This window comes from Sus scrofa, chromosome 2 (genome assembly GCF_054392235.1).
Source record: "Sus scrofa isolate SSC_HxYL_T2T_F1_AM1 chromosome 2, Sscrofa_HxYL_maternal_Yorkshire_Landrace_v2.0, whole genome shotgun sequence".
NCBI lineage: Eukaryota > Metazoa > Chordata > Mammalia > Artiodactyla > Suidae > Sus > Sus scrofa.
In genome coordinates, this window is record NC_139384.1 from 80,605,418 (window position 1) to 80,617,568 (window position 12,151).

Consider the following 12,151-nt stretch of genomic DNA (forward strand, 5'->3'; position numbering starts at 1 on the left):
GCTATTTGCAGATGCATACAGTGGGGTAGAAAATTCAAGTTGCCTAAAGCCTACATTCCCAGCTTAGATTGAACAAGGCAATGCTCAGCCTCCTTGTTTTGGCTTCCATGCTGTCAAGAAATGTCCTTTTATGTTTTTTATTTTATTTATTTTTTTTTGCCATACCTACAGCATGCATAAGTTCCCAGCCCAGGGACTGAACCCACATCACAGCAGTGACCCGAGCCACAGCAGTGACAACACTGGATCCTTAACCACTAGACCACCAGGGAACTCCAAGTGTCCTTTTAGAGGTTGATTTAGTGCACATTTTCTGTGTCTTTTTGTTTTGGTGGTTTTGCTGTTGAAAGAGGCCCCCAAGCCTCCCTAATGTTCCTATGTGCAAGAAGGGCCTTGCTGTTCCCTACAGAGAAAATACATATGGTAGGTAACCTCAGGCACAAGTTATAGTGCTGTTGGCTGTGAGTTCAACATTAATGAATCAATAGTACATCTTTTTTTTTGTTTTATAGGGCCAAACATGTGTCATATGGAAGTTCCCCGGCTAGAGGTCAATCAAAGCTGTAGCTGCCAGCCTACACCACAGCCACAACAATGAAGGACCCAGGCTGCTCTGTGACCTACACCACAGGTCATGGCAACGCTGGATCCTAAACTCACTGAGTGAGGCCAGGCGTCGAACCCAAGTCCTCATGGATACTAGTTGTGTCCATTACCGCTGAGCCACAACAGGGAACTCCTGGTCTTGTATTTTACATTCAGGTCTATGATGCATTTGATTTACTTCTTGTGAGCTACAACAGGAACTCCAACAATATATCTTTTTCTTTTTCTTTTTTTTTTTTTTTTTTAAGGGCTGCACCTGTGGCATATGGAAGTTCCCAGGCCAGGGGTTGAACTGGAGTTGCAGCTGCTGGCCTACACCACAGCCACAGCAACACCAGATCCAAGATGCATCTGCGACCTACACCAGGACTCACAGCAATGCCGAATCCTTGACCCACTGAATGAGGCCAGGGATCAAACCCACATCCTCATGGATACTAGTCGGGTTTGTTACTGCTGAGCCATGATAAGAACTCCCTTAAGATGTCTTTAAACAGAAACACACATAGGAATAAGGTTATGATTGATTGGTTGATAAAAATGTGACCAAAGGCTCACAGGAACCCTACCCCATATATTCCCTGGCAGCAACGGTTTGATATTCACTAATTCAGCATATGCGGTGACTTTCTAGAAAGTTACTATAAATAATGAGAATCAACTGTATGGACATGTATTTTTTGCTTCTGCGAAGTATCTCCAGAAGAAAATACAATAAATGGGCAACATCTTGCCTTTAAAGAGGGGAGATAAGTGGTGGTCAGGCAAGAACGGAATAGACCCTTGTCACAGCAGGGCCTCAGAACTTTCAAATTTTGAACTATATTGTCTGCTGTAACTACCTATTCAAAAGAAAGATTTCAGGGAGTTCCTGCTGTGGTGAGGTGGATTAAGAATCCAACTTCTGTGCCTTGGGTTGCTGTGGAAGCATGGGTTTGATCCCCAGCCCAGTGCAGTGAGTTAAAGGACTGGGAGTTGCCTCAGCTATGGCTTTGATTCAATCCCTGACTCGGGAACTTCTGCATGCTGTGGCGTGGCCAGAAAAAAAAAAAAAAAAAAAAGAGTGCTGATATTTACTACTGAATATTCTTACTTCCAGGTGCTGTTCAACATTTTCTGAGAGTGAGGCTCATTTAATCTTTTTAACTGTCCGCTGAAGGAATGCTCTTCGTGTATCCATTTTATAGATGAGGAAATCAAGGTGCAGGGAGATGAAACAAGATGCCTGGTGTCACACAGCTTCAAAGCAGCAGAGCTGAGATTGGAACCCTGTGCTCTGCTGTACCCAATAGCCATCCTGATATCCTGCTTAGGCAAGGCAATGTTTTTTTTTTTTTTTAAAAGGGGGGTTGGGGAGAGAGTTCCTGTTGTGGCTTAGCAGGTTACAAACCTGGCTAGTATCCATGAGGATGTGGGTTCGAACCCTGGCCTCCATCAGTGGGTTAAGGATCTGGCATTGCTGTGAGCTATGGTATAGGCTGGTAGCTGCAGCTCTGATTCATCCTTTAGCCTGGGAACTTCCATATGCCGGTGTGACCCTAAAAAGACAATGATAATAATAAAAAAATTAAATTAAAAAAGGGGGATACATTCATTCCTGCTACAGGTGGTATGTGCATAGGGTAAAAAGCAGAAAAACTTGAAAATGCCCAAAAGAAGGGGAGACCCCTCAAATTAGATAATGCAACTGAAATGCCTCACCCAGGGCCTGGAAGAGGGAGGTGCTCAATAAGGGAGATGTTGGGAGTTCCCATCGTGGCGCAGTGGTTAACGAATCCGACTAGGAACCATGAGGTTGCGGGTTCGGTCCCTGCCCTTGCTCAGTGGGTTAACGATCCGGCGTTGCCGTGAGCTGTGGTGTAGGTTGCAGACGCGGCTCGGATCCCGCGTTGCTGTGGCTCTGGCGTAGGCCGGTGGCTACAGCTCCGATTCGACCCCTAGCCTGGGAACCTCCATATGCCGTGGGAGCGGCCCAAGAAATAGCTAAAAAGACAAAAAAAAAAAAAAAAAAAAAAAAAAAAAAAAAAATAAGGGAGATGTTAATGTCATCACCAGCTTCGCCATCCTTGTTGCAGTCTCTGGCTGTTGGTCACTTAGGGCAGGGGAGGGAAATTGAATTTTCTGCTCATGTGTTTTTTGTTTTTTTCCCTGTACTTTGGCTGTGCCCGCAGCCTGTGGGAGTTCCTGGGCCAAGGATTGAACTGGCACCAACCACAGCAGCGACAAAGCAGAATTCTTAAACTGCTGAGCCACTAGGGAACTCCTTTGCTCACATCTTTACAAGTGGATGCAGGAGTTTCAGAGTCCATACCCACATCCACTCAGCCCAGACCTTCTTAATTTCAAATTCAAGCTCCTCACCCACAGGGGCACTGACACTTCTTAAAAATGAATAAGAGACATTCATTTGGCCCTCAGAGAAGACAGGTTCACCCAGATCCCCCAGGGCGGGCTTCATTGGGTGTATTCTGAGGGCTTGGGAGCAAATTCCAGGCCTGCCTGCCTGCCTCTCTCCACCCCATGATGCAGTTACCTGAGAGAAGGGGGCTCCTGTGAGGGCGGTGCTGCAGATGCCTCCCCAGCCCCGAGAAAGGCTCCGGGCCAGCAGAACGGCTTGGGCCCAGCTCATGCCTTTGCCTGTGGGACAACCACCTAGGAAGAGAGAAGAGAGGGAATCAGCTGGAAGCCCACCTGCTAAAGGCCACATTCCAGAGGACATGGCTAAGTCATCAGCTCCACTGGCCCCTCATACCCAAGGTGGAGTTTAAAGAACAGTTGCAATCAAGGGTCCCTGTTCTTCTGGGCCAGACCCTTCACTATCTTGAGAAATTAGCTCCTGCCTTGGTCTCCCTCTCTATTGGATCATTTTGTTGTTTAATAGCTTTTTTCATGTACCATACAGTTCACCCTTAGTATAAGTACTGTTTTTTGAGTGGTTGAACAACATGGGTTTGAATTGTGTGGTTCCACTTACATGCTTTTTTTCAATAAATATGTATCACAGTATACACAATCAGTGGTTGGTTGAATCTGAGGCTGTGGAACTGTGGATATGGAGAGTCGACTCTTTAAGTTTTATTTGGATTTTTTGACTGTGCGGAGGGTCAGCACCCCTAACGCCTACATTGTTCAAGGGTCGACTGTATATTCACAGAATTGTGCAACCATCATGAAAGCTAATTTTAGAACACTTTTGTCAACCTCCCCCCAAAGCCTATACTCATTAACAGTCACTCTCATTTCCCCTCACTCTCAACCCTAGGCAACCCCTTAATCTACTAGGTATAAATTTGCCTATTCTGGGCACTTCATATATGTGGAATCACATGTGCTGTTTTTGTGACTGGCCTCTTTCACTTAGCATGTTTTCAAGGTTCATCCCTGTTGTAGCATGTATCAATCCTTTTAACTGCCCCCCCCCATTTCATTATATGAATTTAACCATTTTTGAAAAAATTATTTTTTGGCCACACCTGCAGTATGTGGAAGTTCCTGGGCCGGGGACTGAACCCATGCCACAGCACCGACCCGAGCTGCTGCAGTGATAACCCACTGGGCCACCAGGGAACTCCCTTAACCACATTTTATTTATCCATTTACCAATTGATGAACATTTGGGGTTACCCCCCCCTTTTTTTTTTCACTTTTTTTTTTTAGGGCTGCACCCGCGGCATATGGAAGTTCCCAGGCTAGGGTCTAATCAGAACTACAGCTGCTGGGATTCCCAGGGATTGAATCCGAAACCTCACGGTTCCTAGTCAGATTCGTTTCTGCTTCGCCACGACAGGACCTCGCCTCCCATTTTCTGACTACTATGACTAATGCTGCTATGAACAGTTGTGTAGTTTTTGTGTGAACATGTTTATACTTCTCTTGGGTATATACTTAGAAGTCAAATTGCTGGGACATATGGCAATTCTGTGTTTGAGGAACAGCCAAAAGTGTTTTCCGAAGTGGCTGCACCATTTTACATTCCCCATCAGCAGTGTTTAAGGGTTCCAGTTTCTCCACATTTGTGCCAATGCTTGTTGTTATTATCTGTCTTTCTGATTGCAGACATCCAAATAGGTGTGAAGTGGTATCTCACTGTGATTTTGATTTGCATTCCCTAAAAATTAATGATGATGAGCATTTTTTCATGGGCTTACTGGCCACTGTGTATCTTCCTCAAAGAAATATCTATTTAGATCTTTTACCTATCTAAAATTAGGTTATCTTTTTATCATTGAGTTATTTATATATTCTAGACCTTTATGATTTATAAATACTTTCTCCATTCTTTGAGTTCTTTTCATTTTCTTTTTCTTTCTTTCTTTCTTTTTTTTTTTTTTTTTTTTTTGTCTTTTTGCTATTTCTTGGGCCGCTCCCGCAGCATATAGAGGTTCCCAGGCTAGGGGTCGAATCGGAGCTGTAGCTGCCAGTCTACACCAGAGCCACAGCAACGCGGGATCCGAGCCGCATCTGCAACCTACATCACAGCTCACAGCAATGCCAGATCGTTAACCCACTGAGCAAGGGCAGGGACCGAACCCGCAACCTCATGGTTCCTAGTCGGATTTGTTAACCACTGCGCCACGACGGGAACTCCTCATTTTCTTGATGTCATCATTTGCAGCACCCATTTTTAATTCTGATGAAGTCCAATTTCTTTTCTTCTTTTTAGGGCTGCACCCTCAGCATATGAAGTTGCCAGGCTAGGGGCCAATCAGAGCTGCAGCTGCTGCCTATGCCACAGTAACGCCAGATCTGAGCCACACCTGCAACCTACACCACAGCTCATGGCAACGCTTATCCTTTTTTTTTTTTTTTTTTCTTTTTTTTGGTCTTTTTGCTATTTCTTTGGGCCGCTCCCACGGCATATGGAGGTTCCCAGGCTAGGGGTTGAATCGGAGCTGTAGCTGCCAGCCTATGCCAGAGCCATAGCAACGCAGGATCCGAGCCACGTCTGCAACCTACACCACAGCTCACGGCAACGCCGGATCGTTAACTCGTTGAGCAAGGGCAGGGACCAAACCCGCAACCTCATGGTTCCTAGTCGGCTTCGTTAACCACTGTGCCACGACGGGAACTCCGCAACGCTTATCCTTAACCCACTGAGCAGGGCCAGGGATCGAACCCGAATCCTCATGCATACTAGTCAGGTTCATTACAGCTGAGCCACAATGGGAACTCCTTTTGTTCAATTTTTTGGTTGCCCTGTGGTATGTGGAATTCCCAGGCCAAGGATCAGATGCAAGCCATAGTCTTGACCTGCACCACAGCTTCGGCAATGCTGGATCATTTACCCACTGTGCTGAGCCAGGGATTAAACCTGTGTCCCAGTGCTCCCTGATGCCACTGATCCTGTTGCCCCCCAGCAGTAGCTCCATGTTTTTCTTTAGGGTTCACTTCATGTAGGTACCCAGTTTTCCTAGTACTGTTTTTTTGGTTTTTGATCTTTTTAGGGCCACACCCGCACCATAAGGAAGTTCCCAGGCTAGGGGTCAAATCAGAGCTGTAGCTGCTGGGCTACGCCATAGCCACAGCAATGCCAGATCTAAGCCTCTTCTGCGACCTACACCACAGCTCACAGCATCGCCAGATACTTAACCCACTGAATGAGGCCAGGGATAGAATCCACATCCTCAAGGATACTGGTTAGACTCATTACTGCTGAGCCACAATGGGAACTCCTAATATTTGTTGAAACTTTTTTTTCCTCCTTGTCATGCTGGTTGAAAATCAACTGACCATAAATGTAAGGGCTTACTTCTGGGCTTTCAATTCTGTTCTGCTGATCTATATGTTGAGCCTTATGTCAGTACCACATTGTTGTGATTATTGTAGCTTCGTAAGTTTTGTTTGCTTGTATTGGCTGCGACCATGGCATATGGAAATTCCCAGGCCGGTGATCGAACCCAGGCCATAGCAGCAGTCCAAACCTCAGCAGTGACAACGCCATATCCTCAACCCACTCTACCACAAAAGAACTCCTGTCAGTTTTGAAATCGAGAAGTGTTAAGTCCTCCTACTTTGTTCTTCTTTTACAATATTATTTGGCTATTCTGGGTCCCTCACTGTTATGTGCACATTTTAGAATCAGCTGTCAATTTCTGGAAAAAAAAAAACCCAGCTAGGATTCTGATAGATACTGTGTTGAATCGGTAGATCAATTTGGAAAATATTGGTGTCTCAACAATATTAATGTCCATGATCCATGAACATGGGATACCTCTCCATTTTAGATCAGCTTTTTAGAACTGCGTTTGTGGCATATGGAAGTTCCCAGGCTAGGGATCGAACTGGAGCAACAGCTGCCAGCCTGCACCACAGCCACAGCAACGCCAGATCCTTAACCCACTGAGTGAGGCCAGGGATCAAACCCACATCCTCATGGATCCTAGTTGGGTTCATTAACAGCTGAGCCATGAAGGTAACTCTCCATTTTAGATCATCTTTAATTTCAACAAAGTTTTAGTTTTCAGTGTAAAAGTTCTTTACTTATTTTGTTAAATTTATTCATAAATATCTATTCTTTATGAAGCTATTGTATAATTTAATTTCTAAATTGTTCATTGGTAGTGTATAGAAACATAATTTATTCTTACATGTTGATCTTATATCTTGCAACCTTGCTGAATTTGCTCATTTGTCCTAATAGCTTTTTGGATTCCTTAGTTTTCTATATATAAGATTATGTCATCTGCAAATAGACATAGTTTTACCCCTTCCTTTCTAATTTGTTTGCCTTTTATTTCTTTTTCTTTCCCAAGTGTCCTTGCTGGACCTCCAGTACAATGTTGAATAGAAGTGGCCAGAGTGCACATCCTTGTCTTATTCTTGATCTTAGTGAGGGGAAGCATCCATTCTTTCATTGTTAAATATGATGTCAGCTGTGGGTTTTTCATAGATGACCTATCAGGTTGAGGAAATTCCTTTCTATTGCTAGATGCTGAGTATTTTTTATTAGAAAGGGTATCGGATTTTGTCTTTTTTATTTTTGGGGTCTATTGAACTAATCATGTGGTTTTTGTCCTTTATTCTATTTTTTTTTTTTTTTTTTTTGGTCTTTTTGCTATTTCTTGGGCCGCTCCCGCGGCATATGGAGGTTCCCAGGCTAGGGGTCGAATCGGAGCTGTAGCCTCCGGCCTACACCAGAGCCACAGCAACGTGGGATCCAAGCCGCGTCTGCAACCTACACCACAGCTCACGGCAACGCTGGATCGTTAACCCACTGAGCAAGGGCAGGAACCGAACCTGCAACCTCATGGTTCCTAGTTGGATTCGTTAACCACTGAGCCAGGACGAGAACTCCAATTCTATTTTTTTTTTTTTTTTGCCATGCCCATGGCATGTGGAAATTCCTGGGCCAGGGATTGAACCTATATCACAGCAGCAACTAGAGCCACAGCAGTGGCAACACCAGATCCTTAACCCACTGATCCATCAGGGAACTCTTCCTTTATTCTATTAATATGGTATATTACAGGAGTTCCCATCGTGGCTCAGTGGTTAACAAACCTGACTAGTATACATGAGGATGTGGGTTCAATCCTCGGCCTTGCTCAGTGGGTAAAGGATCTGGTGTTGCTGTGAGCTGTGGTGTAGGTCACAGATTTGGCTCAGATCTGGAACTGCTGTGGCTGTGGCGTAGGCCAGCGGCTACAGCTCCAATTCAACCCCTAGCCTGGGAACCTCCATATGCTGCGGGTGTGGCCCTAAAAAGACCAAAGAGACCAAAAAAGAAAAGTACATTACATTAATTGGTTTTCAAATATTAAACCAATATTGCATTTCTGGGATAAATTCCATTTGGTCATGATGTATATAATCTTTTTTTATGTTGCCAAAATTGGTTTGCTGGTATTCTGTTGAGGATTTTTGCAACCATATTGGTAAGGGATATTGGGATGTAGTTTTTGTTTCTTATTGTGTCTGTTTGGTTTGGTATCAGGGTAATGCTGGCCTCATAAAATAAGTTGGTACATACTTGGATCACTCATATCACCCTTTAAACTTTCTCTAGCATCTCCTTCCACCTCTGTTCCACATCTCTGCTCTATTTATAGTACAGCTTTTCCCAAGAGGGGTCTACATGTTACTTCTTCACTGTCTCCAGTTTGGCTCTTGTCCCAGCCACTCCACTGACACCACTCCTGTAAAGACCCCTTGCACGTTCTACATTTAACAAAGCCAGTGGTTATTTCTCTGGCCTCATTTTGCTCAGTTTCTCAGAAGTATCTGGAATGGGTGATGCCCTCCTCCCACCTTGGCACTCTTGATTTTCTTCCTAGCCCCCAGGCCTGTTTCTCAGCCAATCAGAAAGACTGGCTTCCTTCTCTAAAGTGTGCAGTGCTTGCAGACTTGAATGTGCAGATGAATTGCTGAGAATATTGTTAAAATGCAGGTTCTGATTCAGAATGTTTAGGGTGGAGCCAAAGACTTTTTTAATCTAACAAACTTCTATGTGATGCTTAATGCTGTCTTTTGAGTAATAATGCTGCAAAGAGTCCTACACTTTGAACTTGTCTGTCTGCTACCGTAAGGTATCATTCAGCTTCCAAGAGAGGTGTTCTCTCTGTATTTCTGTAGGCAGCTCTCATAGTTCTCAAACCTTGTTCATTTCAGCATTATCTAGGAAGCTTTAAAGAATCACATGCCCAGGCCATACCCCAGATATATTGTATCAGAATATCTAGAGGTAGGGCCCAGGCATCAGCATTTAAAGCACTCCAATGACTCTAACATCCAGCTGAGATTAGACCTTAATCTAAACCTTTGCTATTCAGGGAGCAGCTGTATTGGCATCATTATTTGGATGCAGAATCTCAGCCCTAACCCTGACCTATTGAAGCAGAATCTGCATTTAAACAAAAGTCCACATTTCTCTTATGTGTGTTAAAGTCTGAGAAATGAAGATCTATGTGCTGATAGTTCCCAATGGTTATCACCATCCCTGAGCTCCAGCTTCCATACCTAACTGCCACTTTGGTGTATACCTAGCCATCTCAAACTTATTTTGCGCCTAACTTATGCCCCTGCTTAAACTTGTTCCATCTCATCCTTGCCTGATGTCATTACACCATCATTCCTAGTCAATCAACCACAAACCTGGTTCTGAGTCCACTGTGTTCCTCACTTCCCCAACCAATTCATCAGCTGCTCATGTTGCTACATCCAGATCCACCTCAAACAATCCCATTTCTCTCCATCTGCAAGCCACAACTCCAGTCCATGACCTCTCTTCATCTACCCACACTCCTTTCCTTACCTGCCTCCAGCCAGTTCTCCCTAAAGTGGTCATAGGGAGCTTTTTTAAAATGTAAACTAAAGTGTTCTCCGGCTAAAGTCACTAATTGCACATCACATGAGATAAAAATCAGACAGGCTCCATCCCTCCAAACTCAACTGTTATTACTGGAAGCTCCAGCTACACCATTTATTTCTCTTTTAAATTTTATTTAATTTTTATTTATTTTTGGCTGCAGTGTGCAGCAGCTTGTTGTGGGATCTCAGTTCCCAGATCAGGGGTTGAACTCAGGCTGCAGAGGTGAAAGCTCTGAATCCTAACCACTAGACCAACAGGGAACTCTCCCATTACGCTGTTTCTTAAACAAGCTGACTTTATCTAGTCTCAGAGCCTCTGAGGTTGCTTTTCCCTGTTTGGAAATTCCTTCCCCAGGTCAGTTCATTGCTGTGCCTGGTTATTCAGGTCTATATTCAAATGAGACGCCTTCCCTGACTACTGCCCCATTCCCAATCTAAAGCCCCATCATCCTGATGAATGAATTTTTAGCAATTAGCATCTGAAGTCACGTTTCATTTACTTCTGATTTGTTCAACGTCTAGCTCTCCTGAGACCAGAGATTTTTGTCTGTCTTCCTTTTTGCTGTCTCTTTTGCACCTGGGATAGTGCCTGCTATATAGTAGGTACCCAACAAATATCAAATGAATAAGAAGAGCTAAATTTCTACAAAGCTTCTATAAATCTGAACCCCTAGGCAGGGTGTACCTACAGCAGCTCTGAGGCTGGCTGCTAGGATTTTGACGCCCTTGGGAGAAAGAAGCGAACTTTAGCCTAGCTGCCAACCTGTGGCGTGACCTTGGGAGACGGCTTTAACTTTTCTGAGCCTCAGCTGTCTCATCTCCAAGATTAGAGATTAGGGATGTGGGGAGGCGGGTACACAGAAGGCAGCTCTCCTCGGAACGTCCCGCCGTGTACCCGAAAAGGTCACGGTGCCCTGGCCCCGGCAGCCGGGATCCTCCTGGGGCCGCCCTTCCGCGCTGCTGGCCCCAAAGGGGCTGCCCCAGGGCTCATAAATTCACGCTTGCCTCCCCGCGTGGGACCTACCTATTCACGCGGACGGCCGCGGAATCCGGGCCGGTTATGTCTTGCCCCTGGGCGCCGCCATGTTGCACGAAGATCTTCTGGGTCACGGGCCACCAGGGAGCCGGCAAATCAACAGCGCCAGTTTAAGAGAGGTCCCGCCTCGAAGAAAGGAGCACCAATAAAAAGGCGCAGCGACCTTGGCCCCGCCTCGTGGTGAGTCAGGCCCCTCCCCTAACGAGGCAAGCTGGACTCCCCACGAATGAGCGAGCTTGGTTCGGGAAGGAGAGACTGTGCGGTTTCGGAGCTGGGACATTGGACTCAGGCAGCGGGTGAACTCAACTGACAGTCCTAGTGCCCACCTGAAATACGGGAATGAAATATTAAAGGTCTAAGTAATGTGGATTCCCTCATTTTTTCAACGAACATTTGAAGGCTTACTGTGTGCCAGGCGCTGATTCGGCGCTGACGTTAGGGAAGAAGAAGGACTGCTAATCTAGCTCCTGGAGTCTGGACTAGTGCTTAACCTGTCTGTGCCTCAATAGTCTCACCTCTGAAATGGCCAATTATAATAACCTCGTAGAGGTTTTTTGTTTTTTGTTTTGTTTGTTTTTTGGGCTTTGTTTTATGGAATAATGGAGTTAATCTATGCAGAACAGCCATGTAAGCGTTTGCTACTGTTATTATGGGGGATTCACACTAATACCTTATTCCACCTCCCTCGCTTGGACGGTTGAGGATCCTGTAGGGTAGTGTGCATGTTCACAATTGTGTGTGTGTGCGTATGTGTGTGTGAGATTGCGATAGAGTGTGGATGTTTTCATGGGTTTTCGTAGTTTCTCAGAACTCAAACAAAGGTGTGTACGTTTGTGTGTGGCTGTATGAGGGTAGGTCAGGGATAGTCCCCACGTGTGTCAGTGTGGACATTGGTACATGTGGGACTTTGTGTGTCCACGTGTCAGTAGCTGCATGTGCACTTGTGATTGTATCAGCTTCTGGGTGTCTGTCATTCTGTGTGTGTGGAAGGATGTGGAATTTGTCCCAGAATTCTGAGGGGCTGGGATTAGGTGTGTCAACATTTCTTTGATGGTCCATGCAATAATGTGTGTGTGATTGCATGTCTGAACACTAGTGGGTAGATGACTGTGTTTATGACACCCCATGTGTCCCCAACTTGTGGATAAATGATTGTCCCACCATCAAGACACATGTGACTGTTATAGCCCTTTACATATCTGT

General features: G+C 45.1%; 1 protein-coding gene across 3 annotated transcripts in view; it reads right to left on the reverse strand.

The window, feature by feature from the left end:
- The window catches only part of ECSIT (ECSIT signaling integrator), a 15,821-nt gene extending 4,801 nt beyond the window's left edge, over positions 1-11,020 (reverse strand). The window contains exons 1-2 of one of the 3 annotated variants that reach the window (XM_085012984.1): positions 10,945-11,020; positions 3,140-3,258 (exon numbers count right to left, since the gene is read on the reverse strand). In XM_085012984.1, the coding sequence (XP_084869110.1) occupies positions 3,140-3,235 (96 nt within the window). In that variant the 5' untranslated portion in view covers positions 3,236-3,258; positions 10,945-11,020. Of the gene's footprint in view, positions 1-3,139; positions 3,259-10,936 lie in introns of all 3 variants that reach the window. The other 2 variants (XM_013987373.3, XM_013987374.3) reach the window with 2 other exon arrangements.
- Between the last annotated feature and the right edge of the window lie 1,131 nt (positions 11,021-12,151).